The sequence below is a fragment of the Canis lupus genome, chromosome 28 (genome assembly GCF_003254725.2).
Source record: "Canis lupus dingo isolate Sandy chromosome 28, ASM325472v2, whole genome shotgun sequence".
Taxonomy (NCBI): Eukaryota; Metazoa; Chordata; class Mammalia; order Carnivora; family Canidae; genus Canis; species Canis lupus.
In genome coordinates, this window is record NC_064270.1 from 15,025,883 (window position 1) to 15,050,677 (window position 24,795).

General features: G+C 59.9%; 2 protein-coding genes across 6 annotated transcripts; one reads left to right on the plus strand and one right to left on the minus strand.

The window, feature by feature from the left end:
* On the plus strand, positions 1-7,851 carry NFKB2 (nuclear factor kappa B subunit 2). Of its 3 annotated transcripts, none has more exons than XM_025467036.3 (23): positions 1-159; positions 1,420-1,514; positions 1,791-1,872; positions 1,987-2,027; positions 2,293-2,391; positions 2,471-2,622; positions 2,855-2,961; positions 3,054-3,212; positions 3,504-3,608; positions 3,725-3,810; positions 3,920-4,058; positions 4,314-4,442; positions 4,572-4,778; positions 4,857-4,998; positions 5,407-5,521; positions 5,614-5,827; positions 5,978-6,147; positions 6,275-6,377; positions 6,514-6,665; positions 6,793-6,862; positions 7,063-7,235; positions 7,356-7,467; positions 7,566-7,851. In XM_025467036.3, exons 2-23 carry the CDS (start codon positions 1,494-1,496, stop codon positions 7,688-7,690), a joined length of 2,703 nt encoding a protein of 900 aa, XP_025322821.1. In that variant the 5' UTR covers positions 1-159; positions 1,420-1,493; the 3' UTR covers positions 7,691-7,851. The 3 variants fall into 3 exon arrangements, with proteins under 3 accessions (XP_025322821.1, XP_025322823.1, XP_025322822.1); XM_025467038.3 differs by having other exon boundaries at positions 7,569-7,851; XM_025467037.3 differs by having other exon boundaries at positions 18-159; positions 1,449-1,514.
* Positions 3,561-24,186, minus strand: PSD (pleckstrin and Sec7 domain containing). Of its 3 annotated transcripts, none has more exons than XM_025467034.3 (17): positions 24,053-24,186; positions 20,695-21,431; positions 20,311-20,413; positions 19,450-19,816; positions 18,271-18,711; positions 16,880-17,074; positions 16,647-16,727; positions 16,344-16,456; positions 15,751-15,809; positions 15,546-15,635; positions 11,933-11,976; positions 10,361-10,551; positions 10,206-10,276; positions 9,939-10,096; positions 9,624-9,768; positions 9,207-9,350; positions 3,561-5,202 (listed from the first exon to the last, which is right to left on the minus strand). In XM_025467034.3, the coding sequence occupies exons 2-17, from the start codon at positions 21,346-21,348 to the stop codon at positions 5,155-5,157; spliced, it is 2,904 nt and encodes a 967-aa protein (XP_025322819.3). In that variant the 5' UTR covers positions 21,349-21,431; positions 24,053-24,186; the 3' UTR covers positions 3,561-5,154. The 3 variants fall into 3 exon arrangements, with proteins under 3 accessions (XP_025322819.3, XP_025322817.3, XP_025322818.3); XM_025467032.3 differs by lacking the exon at positions 3,561-5,202 and adding an exon at positions 7,938-8,748; XM_025467033.3 differs by lacking the exons at positions 3,561-5,202; positions 24,053-24,186 and adding exons at positions 7,938-8,748; positions 22,687-22,842.
* Positions 24,187-24,795: the final 609 nt, after the last annotated feature.

Genomic DNA, 24,795 nt, shown 5'->3' on the forward strand with positions numbered 1-24,795 from the left:
GCACGGGGCGTGACGCACGGAAACGTCACGGGAATTCCCCCCTCCCGGGGGTGGAAAAGGGGCTTTCCCGGCTGGAGCCTGGGTGGCTGTGGAGAAGTGTCGCGACCCGTCCGAGGTGGGTCGGGCCGGAGAGAAGCCGGAACCGGAGCCGCCGCCGCGGTGAGTGGCCGGGACACGGGGAAGGGCGGAAGGAGGGCCCTTAACTAACCGAGGCTCAGGGCTGGAGAGCGGTATCTGCAAGCACACACAGGACGCACACGAACAAGACGTACGGATACTCATCGACATCCTTGTACAAAAAAACAAAACAAAACACGCGGACCCATACGTGCACCTACGCGTATGCGAACGAGTGCACAGCACTGTCCATGCATTCAGACTCGCGCACACGCAAACATGCTCACCCGTGCACAGGTGCCTGGACCCATATCCTTCACGCACGAACTCCTATGTTCACCTGTGCCCTTACATATCAAAACACGCTCAGACGCGTCCACACTGAGAAGTTCACAGACGCTCACCTGCACACAGCCTTGCTCACTGGTACATGCATACTGACACCACGCAAGCACATGGGACGACGCACACTATGCCTGTGATACACACACACGGCCATGGGCCTGGGGCAGGGGGCGTGGGCACCCGGAGCAGGTGCGGTGTGGGAACCCAATGACTGCTGAGATGTTTCGGGGAGAGGCAACAGAAGGGCCCGTCCCAAGAAGGAGACCCTGTTCCTCCCCCCGCCCCACGGCCCCAGAGTCCGTTCTCGGGGCAGAACCCCGGGGGCCCCCGCTGGGAAGAGCCCCCGCCTACAGGCCTTCGGAAAGGAGGCCTTCCTACAGCAGGAATGTCCCCCCAAAAGCCCCCGGGTGAATCAGCCGTGGCCTCCCTCAGGGTAGAAAATCCCAAGGTTGCTCCAGGACAGGGGAGGGGGAGGGGGCGGGAGGCGGGCCTCGCCCCGACCTAAGAGCGTCCCCCACCTTTGAAAGGCCCTCCAGCCCCCCGCACCTGCCCTGGGACGAGGAAGGGGGCCCAATCACCAGGGGCGCCTCCCTGGGTCTGGCTGCCCCTCTGCCCTCAGAGCCGCTGCAAGCTCGGAGGCCGCCGCCGACCTCGCGCCCCTCCCGCCGCGGGGGCGGGGCCAGTGGCGTCATTTCCAGGCCCGCCCCCTCCGGCCCCGCCTCCCCCTGGTATTTTCGGGACTTTCCTAAGCTGTTCTAACTTTCCTGCCGCTTCCCCGGCCCTGCCCAGCCCAGCTCCGGATCTCGCGCTCTGCCGGATCTCGCCCGCCACACCCGGACGGGTGGCTGGAAGAGATCAGACCCTCCCCCAAATCTGGGGCCCACTCGCCCCCCCCTCGTGTCCTGATCTGTCTCTCCCTCCCCCCCCCCCCGTCACTCCCCCCCGCCCCCACCTAAGGCGGGCGCCTGAAACACTCTGGGAAACAGAACCTGGCCGGAGCCACCAGACAGAGCCGGGCCTAGCCCAGAGACATGGAAAGTTGCTACGACCCAGTGAGTCACGCCTCCTGGCCCTAAAACCGGCCGGCTGCCCCCCATGTCTGTCTGTCTGTCTGCCTGTCTGTCGGAGTCCCCTCTGCCCCCCTACACCTGTAATGCCCTCTGATTATCTCAACCTGCTTGTCAGTCTGCCTGCCTGTCTGCAAACTTTTTCCAAGAGGAGCTTTTTATGGGTCTGGGGAGGAAAGGGAGTGGCTACCCAGGGCTGGGAAGTGGAAGGCTCTCCGGTGTCTCAGATTCAGTTGCCACCCTAATCTGTTTCCAAACCAGGGTCTGGATGGCATGATTGAATATGATGATTTCAAATTCGACCCGTGCATTGCAGAGCCCAAGGAGCCAGCCCCAGAGACAGGTTAGTGAGTTCCTTAGCTCCCCTTGTCCTAGAGAGGGGGGAGGGAGGAGCATGTGCCCTCTGACTGGGGGATGGCCCTGAAATCCTGGCTCAGCAAGGCCCCTTTGTCCCCAGCTGATGGACCCTACTTGGTGATAGTCGAACAGCCTAAGCAGGTGAGTGAATGGAAGGGATGGTGTGGGAGGACTTCGGCTGTAGGGACCAGTGGGGTAGTTGTAGTTGGGTGGCCATGGGGAGGGTCACTGATCACGGAGGCCACTTCGGGTTGAAACGGCTGACTGCTACTGATCACAATGGAGGTGTTGTGGTTCAGGAGAGACACTGCCAATTGTGGTCACTGATGGCTGGGAGTGTGACTGGCTTGGGGGGAAAAGAGGGGTCCCTCCTGTTCACATTGTCAATCTGCCCTGGGACGTTCAGCGAGGCTTCCGATTTCGATATGGCTGTGAAGGCCCCTCCCATGGAGGATTGCCAGGGGCTTCCAGTGAGAAGGGTCGGAAGACTTATCCCACAGTCAAGGTGAGTCAGGATGGTGCTGGATGGAGGGTGGGCTAACAGTGTGTTCAGGAGCATTACTGACAACCCTCACCCCTCCCAGATCTGTAACTACGAGGGACCAGCCAAGATTGAGGTGGACCTGGTAACGCACAGTGACCCACCTCGCGCTCATGCCCACAGCCTGGTGGGCAAGCAATGCTCGGAGCTGGGGGTCTGCGCCGTGTCTGTGGGGCCCAAGGACATGACTGCCCAGTAGGTGCCCCCTCATTGCCTCCCAGTCCTAGGCCCCAGCCTGCCTCTGTGAGTTTAGCATCTGACCAAGGAGAGAGACAGGTTGGCCTCAGAACCCCAGGCCCCAAGTGAAAACCAGGAAGGCTTCCTGGAGGAATGAGGGCTGAGCTGAGGCCTGGCAGTAGAGAGGGTGCCTCAGGAGGAAAGAACTGCCTACAAAGCTTCTGACTCCTCCGCCCCCTCCCCCACCCAGATTTAACAACCTGGGCGTCCTGCATGTGACCAAGAAGAACATGATGGAGATTATGATACAAAAACTTCAGAGGCAGCGACTCCGCTCCAGGCCCCAGGGCCTTACTGGTATGGGGGGGAGGAGGGGTCATGGGAGGTGTTCATGGAAGGAGTAGAGGAGGAGGAGGAGTGCAGGGGTCACATGTATGTCCACTACCCAGAGGCTGAGCGGCGGGAGCTGGAGCAAGAGGCCAAGGAGCTGAAGAAGGTAATGGACCTGAGCATCGTGAGGCTGCGCTTTTCTGCCTTCCTTCGAGCCAGCGATGGCTCCTTCTCCCTGCCCCTGAAGCCAGTTATTTCTCAGCCCATCCATGACAGCAGTGAGTATCCTGATCATCTGGGGTGCCAGGTCTAGGTGCCAGAGGGAGCATGGGGGGCAACCTCAAGCTGTGGAGTCAGACAGGCCTGGGTTTGAACTTGACCCGCCACATATGAGCCAAGTGATCTTGAGCAAGTCATTTCCCTAGTATGGCTTCCATCTTGGGGAAATGAAGATACTAGTAGTTCTTGTACATCTTGGGGTTGTTCAAATAATAATACAAAGCACCTGATTCCATAAATGGGGCCATGGCTATTATTTTGCCTCAAGTAATTGCTATCCCACCCCACAGAGTCTCCTGGGGCCTCGAACCTGAAGATTTCTCGAATGGACAAGACAGCTGGGTCTGTGCGGGGTGGAGATGAGGTTTATCTGCTTTGTGACAAGGTGCAGAAAGGTGAGGCTGGGAGCCTGGGATGCTGGGTATCAAGATGGGGAGCCAGGGCAGCTCTAGGACAAAAGGCCCTGCAGATTCTATTAGGAGCCATGGCCATGCTTCGCTCTTCCCTATAGATGACATTGAGGTTCGGTTCTACGAAGATGATGAGAATGGATGGCAGGCCTTTGGGGATTTCTCTCCCACAGATGTTCATAAACAGGTACCCCAGGGCCAGGGCTAGGGCCAGGGCCAGGGCCAGGGCTGGAGGCTGAACTGGGCCAAGGCCTCAATAACACCTTCTGTCTTCCTCCGCCCCCCCCACCCTCCAGTATGCCATTGTGTTCCGGACACCTCCCTATCACAAGATGAAGATTGAGCGTCCTGTAACCGTGTTCCTGCAACTGAAACGCAAGCGTGGGGGGGATGTCTCCGACTCCAAACAGTTCACCTATTACCCTCTGGTGGAAGGTGGAGCTGGGCTGAAGGGGGTGGAAGGGAGGGGTGCGGGGGTGGGGGTGGGGGAGTAGCCTGGGCTGGAGTGTCCCAAAGCTAGATCAGGGGACCCATGAGTCAAGTCAGGAGTGGGGAAGGTCCCAGGAAGAGGTGGTCCTAGGAGACAGCCTGAGGGCTTTTGAGGGAGGGCCATGACCAAACTCAGGACAGAGCTCTTGAGGCGTGGTGCATGAATTGGGGTTTTGACATCTCGTTTCCCTCTGGCCGCAGACAAGGAGGAGGTGCAGCGGAAACGGAGGAAAGCCTTGCCCACCTTCTCCCAGCACTTCGGGGGTGGCTCCCACATGGGTGGAGGCTCTGGGGGCTCGGCTGGGGGTTATGGAGGAGCTGGAGGAGGAGGTGAGGGGCTGCTGGTGGCGGGAAGGGGGATGGAGGAGGGAGGAGTAAGGGGGAGAGAGGTTGTGGGGGAAGAAATCAGGGAGAGCCCTGGCTGGTGCCTCCTACCCACAGCCCGGCCTGTATCCGCAGGTGGCAGCCTCGGCTTTTTCCCCTCCTTGGCCTACAGCCCCTACCCGACCGGCTCGGCCCCTTTGGGCTGCTACCCCGGAGGCGGGGGCGGGGCGCAGATGGCCGCCGGGGCGCCTGGCGTGGATGCCGGGGAGGAAGCCGCAGAGCCGAGCGCGTCCCCCCTCACCCCCCAGCGCGAACCGCAGGCCCCGGAGCTGCTGCAGCGAGGTACAGCCTCTTGAATCCGGGCGGTCGGGGCGCTGCGGGTGGGGACCGAGCCCGCGCCCACGCCCCTGTCCCCCCCAGCCCGGGAGTACAACGCGCGCCTGTTCGGCCTGGCGCAGCGCAGCGCCCGGGCCCTGCTCGACTACGGCGTCACGGCGGACGCGCGCGCGCTGCTGGCGGGACAGCGCCACCTGCTGACGGCTCAGGACGAGAACGGAGACACGTAGGTGGGCGAGCGGGAGGAAGGGACACCCGGGCTCCCTCGGCCAGGCCGGACTTGGAGCGCGATGGAAGGTCGTGGGGTGCGGGGCGGGGAAGGAGCCTGAGCCAGGGCTGTGGAGTCGGAGAGACCCGGTTCCAAGTCCGGCTTCACTACGTACTAGTTGTGCTCAAGGTACTTGATCGCTCCCCGCTTCAGTTTTGTAGGCTGTTAAAAGAGCACAATGATAGTACTTATATACTGCACTGGGTGTTCGGAAGGATTCAGTTCAGGTGCAGCGATGCCTCCGGAGACGTCTGGGTTCCACAAGCCCCAGGGACAGAGATCGTGGAAGCGGTGGGCGTTTTGAGGGCAGTGGATGCTCTGAGTGGCCTGGCTTGCTTGGCTACATTCTTGCTCCCCACCCCTCAGGCCGCTGCACCTGGCCATCATCCATGGGCAGACCAGTGTCATCGAGCAAATAGCCCACGTCATCTACCATGCCCGGCACCTGGGTGTTGTCAACCTCACCAATCACCTGCACCAGGTGAGGGGCACCAATTGGTGAGGGGGCAGGAGTGGGAAGGCAGGTGGGCCTAGGTCAGGGGCGGACCTGGCTCATTCTGCCTGCGTCCCCAGACACCACTGCACCTGGCGGTGATCACCGGGCAGACGAGCGTGGTGAGCTTCCTGCTGCAGGTGGGCGCAGACCCGGCACTGCTGGATCGGCACGGAGACTCCGCAGTGCATCTAGCTCTCCGGGCCGGCACCAGTGCCCCTGACCTGCTGCGTGCCCTGTTGCGCAGTGGGGTTCCCACCATGCCCCAACTGTTGCACATGCCGGACTTCGAGGGTGAGTTTTTCACCCCCTGCAGACTGGGGGCAAAGGTGGAGCCCAGGGAGGGCACCTGGCAAGTGCCTGGTGTGAACATGAGGCGTTGAGGCCAGCTGGTCAGGGGCCATGTTGGGGATGGCTGCTATAGGCTGAGTATCTCTGTCCTAGGCCTGTATCCAGTACACCTGGCAGTCCGTGCCCGAAGCCCCGAGTGCCTGGATCTGTTGGTGGACAGCGGGGCTGAAGTAGAGGCTGCAGAGCGGCAGGGGGGCCGAACAGCTCTGCATCTAGCCACAGAGATGGAGGAGCTGGGATTGGTCACACATCTGGTCACCAAGGTGGGACCGAGGACTGCTGAGGGGGTGGGGCTGAGGGTTGTAGAAACAAGGATGGTGAAGATGCATGGGTAGGGGCGGCCAGCCAGTCAGTAGGTGCTGTGATCAACCACTCCCTTGCACCCCACAGCTCCGTGCCAACGTGAATGCCCGCACCTTTGCGGGAAACACACCCCTACACCTGGCAGCGGGACTGGGATCCCCCACTCTCACCCGCCTCCTTCTAAAGGCTGGTGAGCCTCATCCTTGGGGCATATGAATGGGATGCCCCAAGGTTGGGGGGAGGAAGAGGGGTGCCTCCCAACCCCCACTTTGCAGTTCTTAATGTGGGCTCCCATTGTACCTTCTCACGACTACCTCCCTCCCCAGGTGCTGATATCCATGCAGAGAATGAGGAGCCCCTGTGCCCACTGCCTTCGCCCCCTACCTCTGGTAGTGACTCAGATTCTGAGGGACCTGAGAGGGACGCCCGAGGCAGCTCCCGGGGCCATACACCTCTTGACCTCACTCGTAGCACCAAGGTGAGGCTAGTGGGAACTAGAAGCACCAGGGAATGGGGTACCTGGGCTTATGGATGGGGACCCGAGAAGCTGCACCTGGGCTTAAGGACTGGGATGGGAGGTCATCAAACTGAGGCTGTCTCCCCAGGTGAAGACCTTGCTGCTAAATGCTGCTCAGGACACCATGGCACCTCCCCTGACCCCACCCAGCCCTGCAGGTGAGATCTCTTCACCCACTGCCAGGCCCCAATCCCTGCTCACAGAGGTCTCTTCTTTAGAGCCTCTGAAGGAGGGCTCCCTTGCTCCCTCCCTGTTGCCACCCGCTGCCCCAGGACTGTGAGAGTCCCATGAGAGAAAGGTGCCTGCCTGTGTCCATCTCTGGGGCTAACAGACACATCTGTGTGTGTGTCCCTGTCAGGGCCAGATCTGCCACTTGAGGATGCAGTCCTACAGAATCTAGAGCATCTGCTAGATGGGCCAGGAGCCCAGGGCAGCTGGGCAGAGCTAGCAGAACGGCTGGGGCTGCGCAGTCTGGTGGACACATACCGGAAGACTGCCTCACCCAGCGGCAGCCTCCTGCGCAGTTACAAGGTCAGCTGGCGCCCGCCCCTGCTCCATGCCTGGCTTCTTTGCTGTCTCCGCTCTCAGGTGCTCCCTTGGCCCCAGGGCTCCCGACCCCACTCTGATCTCACTCGTCTTCCTTCTCTCCAGCTGGCTGGTGGGGACTTGGCAGGCCTGCTGTGCGCCCTGTCTGACATGGGCCTGGAGGAAGGAGTGAGGCTGCTGAGGGGCCCTGAGGCCCGAGACAAGCTGCCCAGCACAGGTAAAGGGGTCCTACCGGGAAGGCAGATCCGGGCCTTGAGGGTGGGAGGCCTAAGACCTTGACTGTTCCCTTCCCCCTCCCTGTGCCCACTCTCCTAGCAGAGGTGAAGGAGGACAGTGCATACGGGAGCCAGTCGGTGGAACAGGAGGCAGAGAAGCTGGGCTCACCCCCTGAGCCACCAGGAGGGCTCTGCCATGGGCACCCCCAGCCTCAGGTGCACTGAACTGCTGCCCACCAACCAGCCCCCTCCCTGGGCCCCTCTGTACAGCACCCCTGCCTATTCCAGTTCTTATTTAACACCCCATGCCCACCCCTCAGTTGGGGCAAATAAAGGATTCTCATGGGAAAGGGAGGGGATACAGCACCCTTCCTAACTTATGGCAACCCCTGATGTGACTCTTGTCCCTGGAACCATCTGCCTAACCTGGCCCCAAGCCAGGTACTGGAGAGAGGAGAAGGAGGCACAGCCAGCAAGTCCAGAGCAGTTTTAATGGGAGTGGAGGCTGTACAAAGGGCAGGACCCACTGAAGGAGGGAAAGCAAGGCCGTGCTGTCCCCCGACTGTGTAAGGGGCCTAGGCATGGATACCCTTCCTTCACCTCTGGAAAGAGAGAGGGTGAGTCTCAGGGAGGAAGGAGGGAAAACCAGCTTAGCCCCAACTCCTGGCCTCTATCTGAGCCAGGCCCCAGGACGGAGGGGGATTGCTGGTGTTGGGTGGGGGTGGTCTCAGCAGAAAGCAGAAACGTCAGGCCTCCCCCCCAAAAAAAGCATCAAAAGTCCAAAGGGCCCTGGCCCCTCCCCCCCCAGCCTCCCGCCCCTCGTACGAAAAAGTGCAAAACATTATCACAAAATGGGGGTCTCAGAGGGGCCCCTAACCTAGGCTCCCGAGGCCCATGGCCTAGCCCTGCCCTGCCCCGGACACCGCGTCCGGCGCGGTCGGGCTCTGGGCCAAGGGGCCCTCATGGGTGACCCGAGGCCGGCCCGGGCTCAGGCAGGGCTATGTCATGCAGGTGCCCAGCAGGTGCCAACCCCCCACGCTCCTACCCTCAACTCAGAGCTTCCACCGCCCACTGCTTGCCCCTGTGCGAGGCTCTGAGCCAGGACACTGAGCCCGGGGCTGGCTGGAGGGGTTGGCCTGTAGGGAGGGACTGGAGTGAGGTGGGGGGAGTCCATCCTCCGTGCTCCCGGCCTGGGCCAGTGCTGCCTCTACTGCATCCAGCTCTTCACTGCCTGCCTTCAGCTTGACCCGAAGCAGCGCTGCATATGTGCCATAGCGGGATTTCTGAGGTAGAGGGGCAGTGGCTGTGAGCCTGCTCTCCACCCTCTGCCCATCTCACCCCCATCTGGACCAAGGAGGGGTGCCAAAAAAGGCTAGGAGATGGCAGGTTCTCGCCCACCTCTGAGACCCCCAAAGCCTCCTGGGACTGTGACGTGATCCCCTGGTAAGTTGGTTATCCTCTCTGGGCTCTCTTGAGGCTGCATATTATAACAGGTAATACTTCTGGAGCCTGGACTAGTTGGGAAAAGTGAGCACTTCAGCACCTGACAGACCTCATCTCACTTCATTACCCTAGTGGGTATGGAATGTCATCCCTGGCCCATAGAAAAGGAAACAGGCACAGAGGGGTAAGCAGTCTTTCCAAGGTCACCCAGCTGGTCCCATCCTCCTAGAGCCTGTGCCCTTAACCACTAGCCTGAACCTCCCTGATGGAGAAAGGAGCCATAGGGCGGGAGGTTCACCTCGAACTCCAGGTAGGCCTCCTTCTGCCGCTGCTCGTCAGCCTCCTTGCCCCGGGCCTTCCGGCCCAGTTGCGCAGCCCGGTGCTCTCGCAACTCGCTTGCCATGGCCTTCAGCTTGGCCTCGTGGGTCCGCACCTGCTCCTCCTAGAGGCCAGGGGGAGTGCAGTCAGGGTCACTCTAGTACATGTAGTGCCTTTGTGCAAAGTTTTTTAAAAAGGTGCCCCATCCTTTGGACAGGCAAACACCGCGTCTAGTTTAACACCTTCATAACTGGAGTGGAAATGATTCAGCGTTCATTCACCCCCGCCCCAGGCCAATGTCCCCGTGTGGTGGACATCTACATAATCCCACACCGCAGTCGGGCTGGGCCTGCCCCACTCCATCCCACTGGCACCAAGTGGATGGAGCTGGGGGTACCTGGGAGAGGCGGGTGGCAGCACTGGGCAACAGAGGGCGGCTGAACTTCCTCTGGGAGCTAACAGCAGCTGGGAAGGGGGGTGCAGAGAACATGGCAGCCACCACATTGATGCGAGTAATCCAGGACTGCATCTGCTCCAGGCTCCTGGGGAGACCACACTGCCGCTTAGGGCCTGGGCCCAGGATTCCTGTCCAGGGATGCCTGGCCTGGCTCAGGGTGTGGCCTGGGAAGAAATGAGGCAATCCAGGGACAAGGGAGGGGAGCACAGTGGGAGAGGGGCAAAGCGGTCCAGATGGCAGGAGGAGGGCACTCACGGGGCCTGGAAGAGGAAGACCCGCCAGTCAGCTGTGCGCAGGTAGAAGACATGGGGCCTCTTGCTGTAGTCGCTGGCACGCGTGGCCAGTGCGTGGTGGATGCTGATGGCATTCTTTAGCTCCGCCTCTGATAGGGCCTTCCCGGGCTGATACTCCTCCTACAAGGGTGCCCATCTTGTCCTGGCCATGGTCCCTGCCCCGCCTAGCCCAGCCCACCCACATTCCCCTGAGCCAGCTCAACCCCAACCCCTTGGGCTGGCCCCGCACCTTCTGTAGGTAGAGGATCATGCCCTTGAGGATCCCGTGGAAGCTCTTCCAGCCCCGCTTGCCCCGAGGTGCTGGGGGGAAGGAAGACAGGTCAGGGGGCCTGAGACAGGCCCCCTCCCCTCCATCCCCCAGACCCTCCCCACCCAGCCACGTACTCTTCCTGCAGTCAGGGTCTGCGTGCACCTTTCGCACCAGTGCCCCATGCTTGTAGACTGCAGCCCCAGGCTCAGGAGTCAGGTCCAGGAAAGGGCTGGAGCCGCTGCCACTGCCCCCGCTGACCCTCTTGATGACCTTGGGGTTGGGGTCGGCCAACTCAGATAGAGAGCGTCTCAGCTCCTCCTCGTCTCTGCAGGTGTGATCACCTCAGAGGGGGCTGGCCTTGCAGCCATGACCCCCCCCTCAGCCCTAGCCTCTGCCCACCCAGGAAAGCACCCCCTTGTCTGCCCCTCACAGGGTGTGGCTCCCCTCAACCCGAGGCTGCTGGAGCCTTATCTCCCACCTCACACCACATCTCCCTGGGGGTAGCTGTGCCCCCTGCTCAGGTGAGATTCCTCTAGGTAGCACATCTCCTCACATGTTAGAGCTTGGCACGGTAGGGCCATGACTGTCCCTTCGTCCCCATCCTCTCTGTTTCTGCACACACACACCAACCCCCCCACCCTACTCCACAAGGGCAGATGCACATCTGACTCAGCGGTCTCAACCACACCCAGCAACACCCTTTGCTCATAGTTTGTTGGCTAAATGGTGGCAGAAGTAGCTTCCTAGTGATCACTGAGTAGCTCTTGGTCAGCAGGCTCTGTTATCATCTAAAGAGTCAGGTTCTATCCTGTCACTTTGTTGATCAAAAACCTGCAGTGGCTCCCTATCACCTCCCACGTAGAGTCTATGCCCTGCCAACACTGTCTCTTTCTCCTTCCACCCTCCAGCCAGCCAGGCCTGCCTCCTTTTGGTCTCCTCACCCCACACTCATTTCAGCCACCACACAGTTATTTGCCTCCCAGATATTAACTCCCCTCTCGCCAAATGCTTCCCTTCCTTCAAGGCCTGCCCCAAGTCCCAGTGTGCACGCCAGTCCGGAGCTCTGCCTCCTCTGAGGTCTTGTCTCCTGCAGGTTGGGAGCCCCCAACCCAAGTGACTCGTGCCTGGACTACCAGCAGATACCAGCAAATATGAGTGATCGTAGTGACTGTTTAGATGAGGCTTTGCCCCTCAGACAGGGGGCCCCAAGGCTGAAACTGGACCTCCTCCCTTAATTGGGACTCCTCTAAGATTCAACTCTGAGTCTGTTTCCACTGAGACTGCCAAGAGTAGACAACGTTGTCCCTTGTTCTGTGATACTCTGGATTCCCTAGGACCCGAGAGGGGCCTCTCGTGCTATTGGTCAGGGCTCTACTTCCAGAGACTTCTGCTTTCCCACTTGAGTTGCCAGGGGACCTTCCCTTTATAGTTTCAGCACTCCTCTCCCAGGCCTGCTGACAGTGGCCACCCACCCCAACCTAGCTTGTCATAACAACCCAGCTAGAGAAGAGACACAGAACCCCAAGCCCAGGCAGCCATCTCCAAAGAAGGAAGTGAGGCAGCCTCAGTGTTTCTCATGGCCTCACCCGCCTACCCTGCCCCACAACCCAGCCTGGACTCACAGGGGCCGCCTGAGCACACTCAGCCTCTCGGGGCAGCCCCTTCCCCACACCCCAGCTCCCTCACCACACAGCCCCAGGACTCACATGGCCCACTGCAGCTTTTCATTCTTGATGGAGCTGTACAAGGCCTGGTGGGGAGGAACAAATCAGGCAGGTATGGGTCATTCCTGGGGGAGGCAAACTATGTACCCCAATGCCAGAGCTCAGAGCCCTCCCTCCCAACTCAGGAGAGGAAACAATGGGGAGTGTGGGGCAGCAGGGGGTGTAATGAGCAAGAACACAGGCTCTGAAACAGAACTGGGACACGGAAGACACAATACTGTGTCACTTCTGCTGCAGAACTTTGGGCAAGTATCCATGGGGAGAACAAACGTAGTAACGGTGTGTAACGTAGGGCAGGCAATCAGCATAGGGCACCCAGGCATATGATCGATGCACAATAAATGGCAGCTTCTATTATCTTTGCTGTTATTTTGAGGGGTCATCCAACCCAGATCCTGGGTGGGAGAAGCACAGCCCTGGAAGGAATAGAAAAGAGCATCCCACGAAGCTCTCCTTTCCCCAATCGTGTGTGTTGGCCCTGTTTCCATAGGATAAACCCCACACAACATATGGGGAAACTGAGGCCCGGCAACAGGTATTCACTCTGTCACCTCCCTCTCTGGCTAACAAAGAACATACTCTCATGGCTCCTAACCCCTGGGCAAACTGAGCACTTAACCCAGCCCAGACAGCCACAGCAAGTCTAATGCCAGGATTGTGGAGTGAACACCAGTCTAAAAGGCAGAAGTCTTAGCTTCCAAATCCTGCCCACCCCAAGCTCTCTGTGACCTCCTGAAGCAGTCACTGCCCTTCTGTACATCTGTCATGGGGGACCTGTGGGGGCAGCAGGGTAGTCAGTAGAGCATGGGCTCCAGGAGTTGCAGAGGGGACCCTTCTTGGGAGTGGCCTGCAGTGTGAGTCCACAGCTGCACCTCCCACTGTGGGGGCGATTACACCAGCCTGTCTGTGAGTGGGTGTGTCCCCAGCATGTGCGTGTTGGGCTAAGCGTGTGGCGTGTGATGCTGCCTGCGTGAGCTGGGTGCAGTGGTGACGTCGGTGCCTTCTCCGCGATGGGACACAGCCCCCCACCCCACCACCAACATACCACAGTCACTGCCTCTCTCACTGCCCACTGTCACACTCAGCCACAAGGTTAGCCCAGCATCCCACACATGCACACCCTATCCAGGGGTGGGTACATCTCACAGCCTCCACCCCCTACACAGCACGTCCCAGCCTTATGCACACACAGCCCTCCCAGCACACCCTCACTCTCCAACTCTGGCCAGGAGGTTGAAGTGGCCACCCAGATCCACCCCGTCTGCGGCCTTCCAGTTCATCCCCCGCCCCCTCGGAGGACCCTCTTTGGCCCACAACCACGTCTTCTTTCCAAAGTCCTGAGCCCTATCGGTGAGCCCCGTCACGCTCCCAGCTGGAAGACCCAAAGGCCCTTTGCTTGGAGATGCCCACCTAATGCGACGGTCTGTGCCCTTCCCCCTCCAGTCCATGCCCACTCCTGGCTACCCACGGCCTCTGTCCCTGCCGGGCTTCCCCGCTCGGTCCGGCCGGTGCCTCCCTCAGACGCCCCCGCAGCTCCGCCGCCCTGCACAACCCCCTCGGCCGCCCCCCAGCCTGGCGTGGGCCGCGGCCCCAACGCCCTCACCGCCTTCTTCTTCTTGCGGCTCTGCAGGCGGCTGACCACCAGGTCGGTGTAGAGCACCGGCTTGAGACTGCGCGAGCGCTGCGGCCAGCCGTAGCACAGGGTCTCGGCGCCGCGGTGGGTGCGCCCGTAGCGCACGGAGCACAGCGAGCGCGAGCGCAGCCGCCCGGCGCTGCTGTGGATGCTGTTGACGCCGATCATGCTGGCCCGGCCGGCGCGCCGCGGCCCCCGGCCATGCCCCCGCCCGCCCTCGGCCCGGACGGCCCGGACGGCCCGCGGACGGCTCCCTCGACAGCCGGCGCGAGCGGCCCGGCCCGGCCCGAGCCCGGCCCGGCTCCCACCGACGCACGGAGCGCGCGGCGGCGGCGGCGGCGGCGCTGTCGGCTCTGCGGCTGGGCGCGAGCGGGAGGGGGCCGCCGACGGGGAGGGAGGGCGAGGGCTGGGGGCGGGGACGGCGCAAAATGGAGGCGCCCGACCGCGCGGGGGCCCGCGGCGCGCGGCCACGGGGGCGGGGCCTCGGGGGCCGGCCGGGCGGCGGCGGGGGCGGGGCGCCGGGAGCCCCTCGGCCCGCCGCTGCCAAGGTGGGCGGACCCTGAAGGGTCTGCAGCTCCCTCCCGGCCGGTCCGGGCTGGGGCACCAGCGGCAGAGGAGGTCGGAACGCGTCCCCTTGGCCGCTTGCCCCCACCCCCGAGGCAGGACAGGACACGCGGGAGGGGTGGCAAAGGACGGAGGCAGCGTGGAATCGCACCAGCCTCATAACTCACCCAGCCGAAGATAGCTCGAACGCCCGAGGCTGTATGCCCCAACTCACGTACGCACACCCCAGTTTACATAAACCCCAACTAACGAGATCACCAATCCACTCACCCCGACTCGCAGACACTACAAATTCTGATGCTCACCTCAGAATTTAGTCTTTAACTCATGCAACCCCTATTCATGGATGCATGGCATAATTCAGCCAATTTTTAGATATACACCCTAATACACAGAAACACCCAACGTACACCCCAACTCAGACACACTATATCGTAACCCCTTAAAGCACAAACATACCCCAAGCCGAAGCCCCTGATTTACCAACTCCGAAAAGCATATATATGCAACTCAACTCAAACATATACCTCAACTCTTTGACACCCCAAACTCACAATGGACACCTCCCACTCTGATATATTCCCCAACTCGGAAGCCTAACACATCCGAAGCTCACAGTCGCACCCAAAGACACTCCTGTGCAGTCACACGTATGTGACGGCCCAGAGACCCCTTTGCCAACCCTAGAGGTTTCAAGTGAGTCCAAGCTTCCTTGCATAAAACCAACGGATCAGAGAAAAGAGTGAACCTACAGGACAGGGACACCCTCTCCTCCCACGCACACCAGTCCCAGTGTAGCTCCCTGTGTAGCTAAACCCCTCAAGTGTTGGCGTCTGAGAGCAGGGCTGGGCAACAAGGGAGTCAGAAGAGCAGTGTCTAGTCCCAGGTTGAATGTAACTGGCTTTGAGACCTTGGAAGAGCTTTTGTCCCATTTGGACCCCTCTACCTCTGGGTCCCTCCTGGGCATTGGTACCAGAAGGGCCTTTGTGGCCATCTGTCCTGGGGTAAGGGCGGAGCAGGAGGAGGGAAGCAGTGCACCTGTGTGTCCCCGCCCTACGCTGGGGCCCCTCCCACCCTCAGTGAATACTGGAGGAGAGGCACTGAAGAAGGCCAAAGCAGGGTTCAAGGCCGCCTGATCGCTGGTTTTTGAGAGCCGCCTCCCCTCCCCCACTGCGCGCGGCCCCAACTGCACGCCAGTGCGCATGTTCCGGGGGAGCCGGCGTGTGGGGGTTGGGGGAGGGGGAGGTACCCGAGCTGAGTCACTAGAGGATCCAGCGCTAGAGCTGGGGGGCATCCAAGCCCCTCACCTCCTCCACCTCCACGCTGCCGACAGGCCCCCATCCCTCCACTCCAGCAACCTCTACCCTACCCCTCCTCCCCTCACCCCCGCCCCCCCACCTTGAGCAGCTCCCTGGGGAAGTCTCCGCCTTCATTGAGGCCCTCCAGGTTTCCGATGAAGTCTCCACAGGTCATGCGCTTCCCAATGTTCTAAGTGAGGGCACAGAGGCCTGTGAGGGGGGCCTTGGGCCCCAGGCCTTGAAGTCTCTGGACGAAGTCTGTTTTCTGGGTTCCCTCCCGCCAGCACCCCCCCACCCCCACTCACATGGCCGTGGAGATCGGTGTTGAGTAGCATGAGAGCGCAGGTCAGCGTGTGCGCACCGTCTAGGGGAGAGTTGACATTCAGCCTCGGCCATCTCCCAGGGCCACCTCCCAGGGACTCGTTCCCACAGCTATCCTCCAGAGCCTTCCAGTTCATCTCCTGTCCCTTTTGGCCCATAGTCACACTTTTGTACATAGTCATACTTTTTCACATCCCCATAGTGAACCCTACCTCCTCATGCCAAAGATCTCTTTTCCAGCAGATCCCTAAAAGGGACCTCATCCCCAACACCTGCATGCCTCTGTGAGTATGCACTACACACAAGCCAGTTATGCTGACCAGTGCAGCCAAATCACATTGTATGTGAACAATGGCATGCAAACACACCTGCTCTTCACAACACACCATAGACCCCAGCAAAGCCTGCCCACACCCACAGTTCTACATTCATGCAGCCATGTCAGCACTGCACACATGCATGCTCACAGGCCTGCAAGCTTGTGCATGCATTCACTCCTCCACACACACTCCTGCTCCTATGCACACACATGTGCCCATCTGCCTCAGTGACCACCCCTGCCCCCTGGCTTCCTCACCCTCTGAGGACAGGGCTCCGGGATTGCACTGGAAGTATCTCTGGGAGAAGTGGGCCAGCACGCGCTCCCGTTCCTGGGTCTCACCCATTAAGGCCAGCTCCTTCAGAAACACCCTGGGGATAAGGGAAGAGGGAGCACATCACCCCTACACGAGGTCCCCTAACCAGGCAGCCCCAACTTCTGGCCATGCCCAGCCAACCTGGGAAGGATGACATCAGGGCAGCTTAGGAGAGGCACAGGGGCTCGGAGGAGGCACACCAGGTCCAGAGAGTGGGGGCCACCCTCCAAAGGCTCACCACCCACCTGAGAGCTTGGTCCAGAGTCATGCCAGTGAAGACAAAGAACTTGAGGTACTCGCCAGCCACAAGTTTGCTGAAGTCATTGCTGTGGGCAGGACAGACAGATAGGTGGAGTCTCAGGAGAAAGGGTCAAGGAGCCAGATGGGGGCAGTTAGCTAGAGGGGATGTGGAGGTGTGACCGTCCGGGATGCATTCTCCCCCCACCCCTCCCTTCGAAGTCCCAACCAGCGGCTTTACTTCTTGCCCAGGTGCCGCGCCACATCAGCCTTCCTGAAGCCGTCTAGTCGGTAGAGCCTCTTAGCTAGGCGCTGTGCAGCCTCCAGGTCTGCTTTCTGCCCGTTGGACAAGGTGTCTGTGCTTCCCAGGGCCAGCCGCTCTGTGCTGTCCAGCTCTGAGTCTGAGTCGGACACCAGCTGGCTCAGCGGTGGTTCGCTGCCAGGGTAGAACACCAGCTCAGAGGTGAGGCAGTCCCTCTGGGGCCATTTGGATCCTTCCTGGGCCTCCAAACCCGGAAGGCAGAGAGGGCGAGACTGGGGCATGGGGAAAGTCTTTTTCTTTTCTCCAGAGGACACTGTACAGGTCCTATCAGCTGATTCCATACTTACTATCTCTCTGTGGTATTCCTACATCAAATTTAACCCACATCCCTCATTCTGCTGTGGGAATTTTGACTGCTTCTCCAAAGCTCCCTATGGAGTTCGCTATTAGGCACAGGTTTCCCGTGTCCACGCTGGCCCTACTGAGAACATAGTCCTCTATCTCTGAGAATATGGGCAAAGGTGGGCTATAGATAGGCTGCCAGAGAGGAACAGTGTAGGGTCAAACAATGATTTGAGGGCAGCAGGGACACCATCCCACTCCTATGTCTTTCCCCTTCTGGCCTTTTAGGGAGAGGAGCCTCCTCCTTGGTCCTTCTCTTCCACCCACAAAGAAGCAGGCTCTGGGGTAGAGGGGACTGGGGGTCAGCATGCACCCCATTCATCCCCTGTCTCCTCCTCCCCTTCCCTTCCCGCCCAGCTGCTCTACTCGCAAAGCCACCTGTCACCCCAGAGACAGAGGCCGGAAACTCCTGGTTGCTAGGCAACTGTCTCCCCGGCCACCCCCTCCTGTTGCCATGGCTTCATGACTGAGAGGGTAGCTGGCAGAGGGAGAGCAGAAAGGTTAGACTGGTGACAGGACTTCCTGGAGAAGGGTGAGAGGCTCCTGCCTGAAAAAGGGGAGGTGACAGGGGAGGGAGGCAATGGGAGAGGCTGGTGGCTGCACCTTTGAAAGAAGCCTCCAGGTGGGGTGGGGAAAGGTCACAAGACTTCTAACCAGATGAGAGGCTCTACCTGGGGAAGGAAGGGCCTTCCTGAGAAGAAAAGAGGGCATTCTCTGGGAACTCTTCAATCTAGAATCATGGTTTTACTAGTCACTGGATGTGAGACCAAGGGAGGAGGCTGTGAGGGGCTCCCCATCACCGCCAGTAGTAGCCCTCCACATGGAAAAACTGACATCCGCATCCCCTAGCCATTCTTTCAGGGGTCAGGAATATAAACTACATCTTTGCACCGAGGCTCTTTCCCTTGGAGCAGCTGTACCTGGGGCCCCGGGGACCTCAGTTCTGAGGAACCAAAGGAATCACTCACCTGCCCAGGGGTGCCGCCCCCAGCCCAAAGCTGTCCTCTGAGTGGCAGGGACTAGGGGGCTCCCTCCCTGGGGCCTGCTTGGCTCCAGTCTCTGCCTCCTCTTCTTCCCTTCTCTGTGTCCAAGGCCCATCAGCAGCAGAGCTGGTACCAGAATCTGGCTCAAGAGGTGCAAGTGGGGCAGGAGCAGGCGGGTCAGGCCGGGGGGCAGGGGGTTGGGGAGGCAGCTCAAAGGTGAAGAAGGGGCTCTGGGTTGGGCCAGGTGAGGCCAGGGCCTCCAGCGAGGCGAGGCTGGTGTAGGAGGTGCCCTTGGCTCGGTGTGACTCCAAGATGGCTTCAAACACACAACTGAAAGAGTCAGGCCCGTCAGCTGAGGGGCTGGTCCCAGGTAGAAAGGGCACAGGCGACTTCAGAGGCCCAGGGTGGGGCATCCGGGTGCCTGGCCTGCAGGGGCAGAAGAGTCTCGGATCAGGGGCCAAAGGACAGTTCTTGGTTAACATTTTACTGAATTCTCATATGACTCTGTGAAGGGGATTATCACCTCCTTCTCACAGGCCACTAGTCTTCTAAAAAAGCCACCTAGGTAGGGAGTCCCCACTACAGGCTGACCAAGCTATTCAGTCCCCCTGAGGCACCCCAGCCTTACCCATCCCTAGCACCCAATCATTTCCTCTCTTCCTTCCTGCTAATCTCCCTTTCTCCTCCTCCCTGATCCTCTCCCCTCCTGCCATCCCATTTCTATTTCTGGCAACATCTTAGGAGAAGAAGATGAGGCTCCAAGCTGCAGTGGGGTGTGAGACGGAGAGGAAAGCCCCCACACTCCCCATTCTCCTGCCAGGATCCAGGATCCAGGATCCGGGTTGATGCTCCCATGCCCCCAGGCTTGATTCTGACCCCTCACTCTGCCTCCTGTTCTTCACTGGAACCCCTTTCCTGCTCTGTCCTGGCTACTCCCTACCCCATGGGCTCTTTCTGACAGCCCCCCACCCACATCCCCAGCATTCTGCTAGGCCTGGGGCCTCTGTCCTGAATCTCCAGCTGCATCGCCCTGTTACACCACTAGCTTGGTCCTGACCCTCCCAGGCCCACCCTCATCTTCCCCTCCTGTCCCTCTGACCCCAGCTCTGCCTTTGGGCCAACTCCAAGGAGCAGGCCACGTTCCTGTCCCACTCCCCCACTCACCGGGCCCCCTCTGAGGCCTCAAACACCTCGTCGTCCACATCGTCTTCCCCACCTGCCTCGTCCTCGTCCTCGTCCTCATTGTCACTGCCCAGGCTGGGATAAGGGCCAAGGCGTGGACTGGGACGTGGGGCAGGTGGGCGGGCAGTGCCAGGTGGGCCTTCAGAGCTGGGCTGACTCTCGATGGCCGAGTCAGCCTCCTCTCGCTCAGCCAGCACCTCATCGATGTCGGTCTCGCGGTAGCACCTCAGGGGCACCGTGTCCAGGTCCGTCTCGGAGTACTTGGCTGCTCGCCCCACAGCCACCCCAGAGCCCTGCCCTGAGCCCACCCCAGGTGGAGATGGGGGGGCCTGCTCTGGGGGCTTAGCACCTGCAGTGTGCATAGGCATCCTGGTCAGGAGGTTATCCTGCTCAGCTCCCTGTCTGGATTCTGTTCTAGGAAGGAGCTCTTTCCTGCTGCCTCTTATTGGCAGGAAGTTCTTTCACTGTCTAGCCACCATTCTTCCTGCTACAAACTCAGCTTGTTCTTGGTGCCAGTGAAGCTCGTTTCAAGTCAAATTATTGTCAAATAACTTCAAGGGGCCTGAGGGAGACCAGCTTCTTTTGTCCTTTATAGAATGACCCTTGATATCCTGCCATCCCCTCTCTCCACAATCTAGCTTCCTCCAGGTGCTCAACCCAGCCATGATCCCCCTGACCCTCCATCCTAACACAGATGGGAAATTTGAGGCCTGGAGAGGCATTAGTCAACTTATGAGCCCAGGAAAGGATTGGGGGGAGATTTAAAGGAAGGCTCCCTACCGTGCCTCAGCTGCTGTGGAGAAGGCCCTGCCCTGTTCCCCTTGCCTCAGTCCAGGATCTTACCTGAGCTTGGGGGGTCCAGGGAGCCATAGAAGAATTCCCATTTGGCTCGAGCAATTCTCTGGGCATGAGAGGAGACTTCCCGGGGGGAGGACCAGGTGTCCCCCTAAGCCAGGGAGGGAGAGATAGACACAAGCACCCAGAGATAAAACCATACATACAAAGACACAAGAACACAGGACCGAAACACAGAAAGAAAACCACACAGGGACAGATATAGAGGTACCAAGGTGCAGGGACAAACACGGAAGGCAAGAAAGAGACAGATTTAGGAAAGGTAGAAGAATTTGGCATGAACAGCAGACAGGCCCAAAACTGCCAAGGGGCCAAGCCTTGCCCCTTTGCTGGGACTCTGGGGTTCCAGGGGGCCCAAGAGAGGTCACTTACCTGGTTCAGGAGTCCACTGTCAGCAGGTCCTGGGAATAGCTTGGCCAGGTGCTCAGAGGGTCCCCCCAGCCCATTGGGGAGAGAGGAGTAAAGGCCATCTGCCCCAACCTGAGGTTGGGCTGGTGGCCCATGTATAAGGCCCTGTCTGTCAGGCAGAGCTGAGCCTCCACCAGCTGGGAGTGGGTCTGATGTGGATGCCTCTAGTCGTAACTTCCGGTTGGAGCCAGGCCCCAGGGCTGGGGTGGGCCTGGGAGGAGAGACCCCACCCAGGTCCCAGCTCCGACTCAAGCCTCCAGGAGCAGGTAGCCCATTTAGTGGCCTCACACTGGCCTTCTCCACAAAGCGGAATATGACCACAGAGCTCTGTGCCCCCGGTGGGGGCTGCCCAGTAGGTGAAGAGGGTGCCCAGGGTGAGGGAGCAACACGGGGTGAGGGGGCGCCACGCAGGGGTGTACAGGGTGCTGTCACACGTCCCAGTTCCCGGCCTCGGGGACCAGGACCTGCCACCCGCCGTAGCAGGGAGCCTGTGCTGCCATACATGCTGGCTGGGGGACTTTGTGGCACTGGGCCTTCCGGGAGCCAGCGGCGTGGGCATCGTGGTGGGGAGATGGCACAGTCGCCCTCCGAGCAGAAGCGCATGGCACCCTGGGCCATGCTGGGGCCTGGGGTCAGGCTGGGGGGGCAGGGATGGCGAGGCCAGGCGGGGAGTGAGGGGGCAGCATGCTCTTCGGACAGGCCTGCAAGAGAGGAAGGGGAGCAGAGGGTGAGCTGCAGGGGAGGTGGATGGGCAGGAGAGCAGAGACAGAGAGGGGAAAGCTGGATGGGCCATCTAAGCGCCAGAGGCTTAGCCCATCCTAGGAATGTGGCATCATTAACCCCACCCCTAGCTAGAAGTGATCAGGCCTCCTACTTGGGCTACTTCCCTGAAGGCCTGAGGAGAAAAGAATTGTATCCCTAATGGGCCCAGGCTCTCTTCCTTCTGTCTGGGGGCCGTGAGCATCACCTTGGGAGGAAAAAGGAAGCTATTTCAGAAGTTGAGTGAGTTCAGAGTCCCTGTGGCATTTTGGAGGTACTTCTGGTGGAGGAGGGGGAAGACTGGTAGCCCACCCTCTGGATCAGGAGTATCAGTCAGTCTTAACCATCATACAGCCATGCCCCCCACCCCAGAGTCTCTCTTAAGGAGGCCCCTTACTCAGTGAGAGAGAACTCAGGCTTCCTAGAAGGAAAGGCAGGACGATGGAGGGGGATGTTATAGAGGGATCATGAGGGGCTGAGAGGCACATGGTGAAGGGGAGAACTGAGGCCTCTACTCCTAATGTATACATGCTGAATGGGAAAGGGACATTCTTGTTCTCTATACAGGTACACACACTCATACACACACACACACACACACACACACACAAATAATATCAGTACACAGTTGAACATATTCCTAGGCAACACCTCCAGCACACATGGACCCAGGCACACACACACATACACACACATACACATTGCCCAAAGACACACCCTCATACACTCTCACAGTCATAACAAATATGTGTGTAATGGAAAGGCACATGCTTATTTTATACACATACTGTCATCAAACAAGAACACACAAAGAGACACCCAAATATACACACAGGCCCTCATTCTCCAATGCACACAGACACAGGCGTATTCAGACACAGAGACCTACTAGTCACACACAAAAATACAGATGTACCTCACACACATACTTAAGCAGGAACACACACACCCTCTCCCCCAACCCCCACCAGTCACCTGTCTCTGGGTGTGAAGGCTGCACCAGACCCTGTCTCTCCTTCCCTCTTAAAAGAATGACAGATCTTGTCCAGCCCTTAAAGGGGTAAAGGGGCCCCTGGTGGCAATGCAGGGTAGGGGCAGAGGTCAGGAGCAGCAATCCTGCCGGGCAGGTTTCTGAAGCTCAATGGGGGCCCAGGGCATCCCCACTGCAGCTCCGACAGGAGCTGCCTCAGTACTCACCGCTGCTCGCCTGGAGCTGGGGCCGAGGAGAGGCGGGGAAGAGGCTGGGCCCAGCTCAGCAGTGAAGGCAGCGCGGCTCCCGCTTGCTCCCGCTTGCTCCAGGCCCGTCTGCCTCTCAGTCCCTCCCCCTCCCCCCTACGCGCAGCTCAGGCAGAGCTAATCCCCCCCACCCACCCCCCCGCCCTTTTCCGGCCCTGAGCCCGGGAGGCTGGCCCCCCTTCCCGACGCTAGGTCCCTGCTGGGCTCTCCCGCCAACCTGAGACCCGCCCCTGACGAGGCGGAGGATGTATGGAACCCCCGGTTCTGTTCCCAAGACCCTCACGTGCCCCACCCCAGTCGTCCCTTGCCTCCACCGCCCCCCGAGCCACACGCCGGACCCAGCTGCACTCGCGTGTCCCGCTCCAGACCCCACGCGTGTCCCTAGGAGGTTGCCACATGACCTGTTACATGCCACACGCGCTCCCGCCCCCACGAGCACGCGTCCGCGCCAAGCACACCGTATGGGTGTAGACCGGACCCGCCCCCTAAATCCAGGAGACCATCAACTTATGGGAGAGAGATATGGGGAGAGGCCAAACCCTAAGAGGTTCTGCGTTTAGGATCCAGGAGACCCAACCCTGACCACTCGCCCAGGATGCAGCAGGAGGGATGTTAGTCAGACGTCAGAAAGAACTTCCTTGCTGTCTGAGTTAGGTGTCCTGCCTATCTGAGGGTAAAATGTTAGACGGGATGACGCCAGGAGTGGAGGAAGTGGGGAGCAGGCAACCCTTGTGCCCTTGGCCAAGGTAGAAGGGGCCCAGCTATTTTAGGAAAGCACTGCCAGAGTTACTATGGCAACTGCTCTCCTTGGGTACGCCAGGGCATGCAGGTGGTGACCTCGGAAGAAGGGGTCCGTTCGGGCAGTCAGGGGGCGCGAGGACGTGCGCGGCGGGGGCGCGCGGGGCTCACCGCGGGGAGGGGCGGCGCGGGCTCCGCGTGGTGCTGAAGGGGACAGCGCCAGATTTGTCGCACTGCGCAGGCGCAGAGGCGCGAACAAAGCGAGGAGGAGGAGGAGGCGCGCGTCGCGAGGTGGTGCGCGCCTACAAGGCTCTATCTTAGCGGAGGTCGGTTCTCCCACCTACCCCCTCCCCAAGCAGGCTAAGGAAGAGGAAGCAAGTCCCTCACCCAAATTAACTCTCTTTGGTCCTTCCCTGCTTCTGGCTTCTCCCTTCTTGCTGCATTGGGGGTGGGGGAGGGTGGAAGGGATTCTGGGAAAACTAGGATGCCTGAGTTTTCTATCGCGACTCGCTTGACCCTGGACAAGACGCGTCCTCTCCAGGGCCTCGGTTCCATCTTTAAAATGGAGCAACAGCACAGAGCTGCTCACCTTGCAGAAGTGCCCGAAGCCCTGATGAAATAATGGATGGGAAGCAGTTTTCGTGATGCAGAGGGAGATGAAGAAGCGGCTGCACGAAGGGAGAGCGCAGCCCTGCTAGGGGGCAGCTCTCGGCGACAGTAGTAACCCTCAGCGTCCTTCACACCCTCCACACCAATGGATGATGGGGAAAGCACTGCTCCGGGGGTTCCCCAGAGCGGACCCCGGAACCAGGAACTGCGGACGCGGTGAGAGGGCCGCCCAGAGTCTGAGCTTAGAGTTGTGGGACATCACTGCCCCCAGAGCGGGCCCAGCCCCAAATCCCACAACTAAATCCCCAGGTCAACCGAGAAGTGGTAGTCCTGGTGGGCTGGGTTGAGCACTCATTCTTCTCAGGACTCTAGACCTCCTGGGGAGAAGATAAGGACCCAGCTGGAGAGACAGTCCTTCTTAGCTCCTTCTGTCTCTCCCCTCGAGGTGCAAACCCATTCCAAATCTTCTGGGAGTGGACGGGGCTGGACAGCTCTGTACGTCACAACTAACCAGGAATGAGAGGTTTGGGCAAGTTTGCTTGATGAAGGAAGAATACTTCTAGCTTCGCCCATTCGATTCATTCAACAATTATTGGGCACCTACTACGTGCCAGAGAGTAAAAGCCTGGATAGTTTCTCCCCATTTTTCAAAGTCGCTAAGCGCGATCAGAGGGCAGAGGGTAGGCCCAGAACCTTGGAGTCTTGGCTCCGCCCCTTCTGCGT

Excerpts from the sequence above, each read along its gene's own strand:
- NFKB2 (XM_025467036.3), top strand. The coding sequence starts at position 1,494 with ATGGAAAGTTGCTACGACCCA. Across the intron at positions 3,811-3,919 it reads CCACAGATGTTCATAAACAG|TATGCCATTGTGTTCCGGAC; the intron begins GTACCCCAGGGC and ends CCCACCCTCCAG. Across the intron at positions 6,148-6,274 it reads TCACACATCTGGTCACCAAG|CTCCGTGCCAACGTGAATGC; the intron begins GTGGGACCGAGG and ends TGCACCCCACAG.
- PSD (XM_025467032.3), bottom strand. The coding sequence starts at position 21,348 with ATGGCCCAGGGTGCCATGCGCTTCTGCTCGGAGGGCGACTGTGCCATC. Across the intron at positions 19,817-20,310 it reads CCTGGACCCCCCAAGCTCAG|GTGCTAAGCCCCCAGAGCAG; the intron begins GTAAGATCCTGG and ends TGCACACTGCAG. Across the intron at positions 10,552-11,932 it reads GAAAAGCTGCAGTGGGCCAT|AGACGAGGAGGAGCTGAGAC; the intron begins GTGAGTCCTGGG and ends TCACACCTGCAG.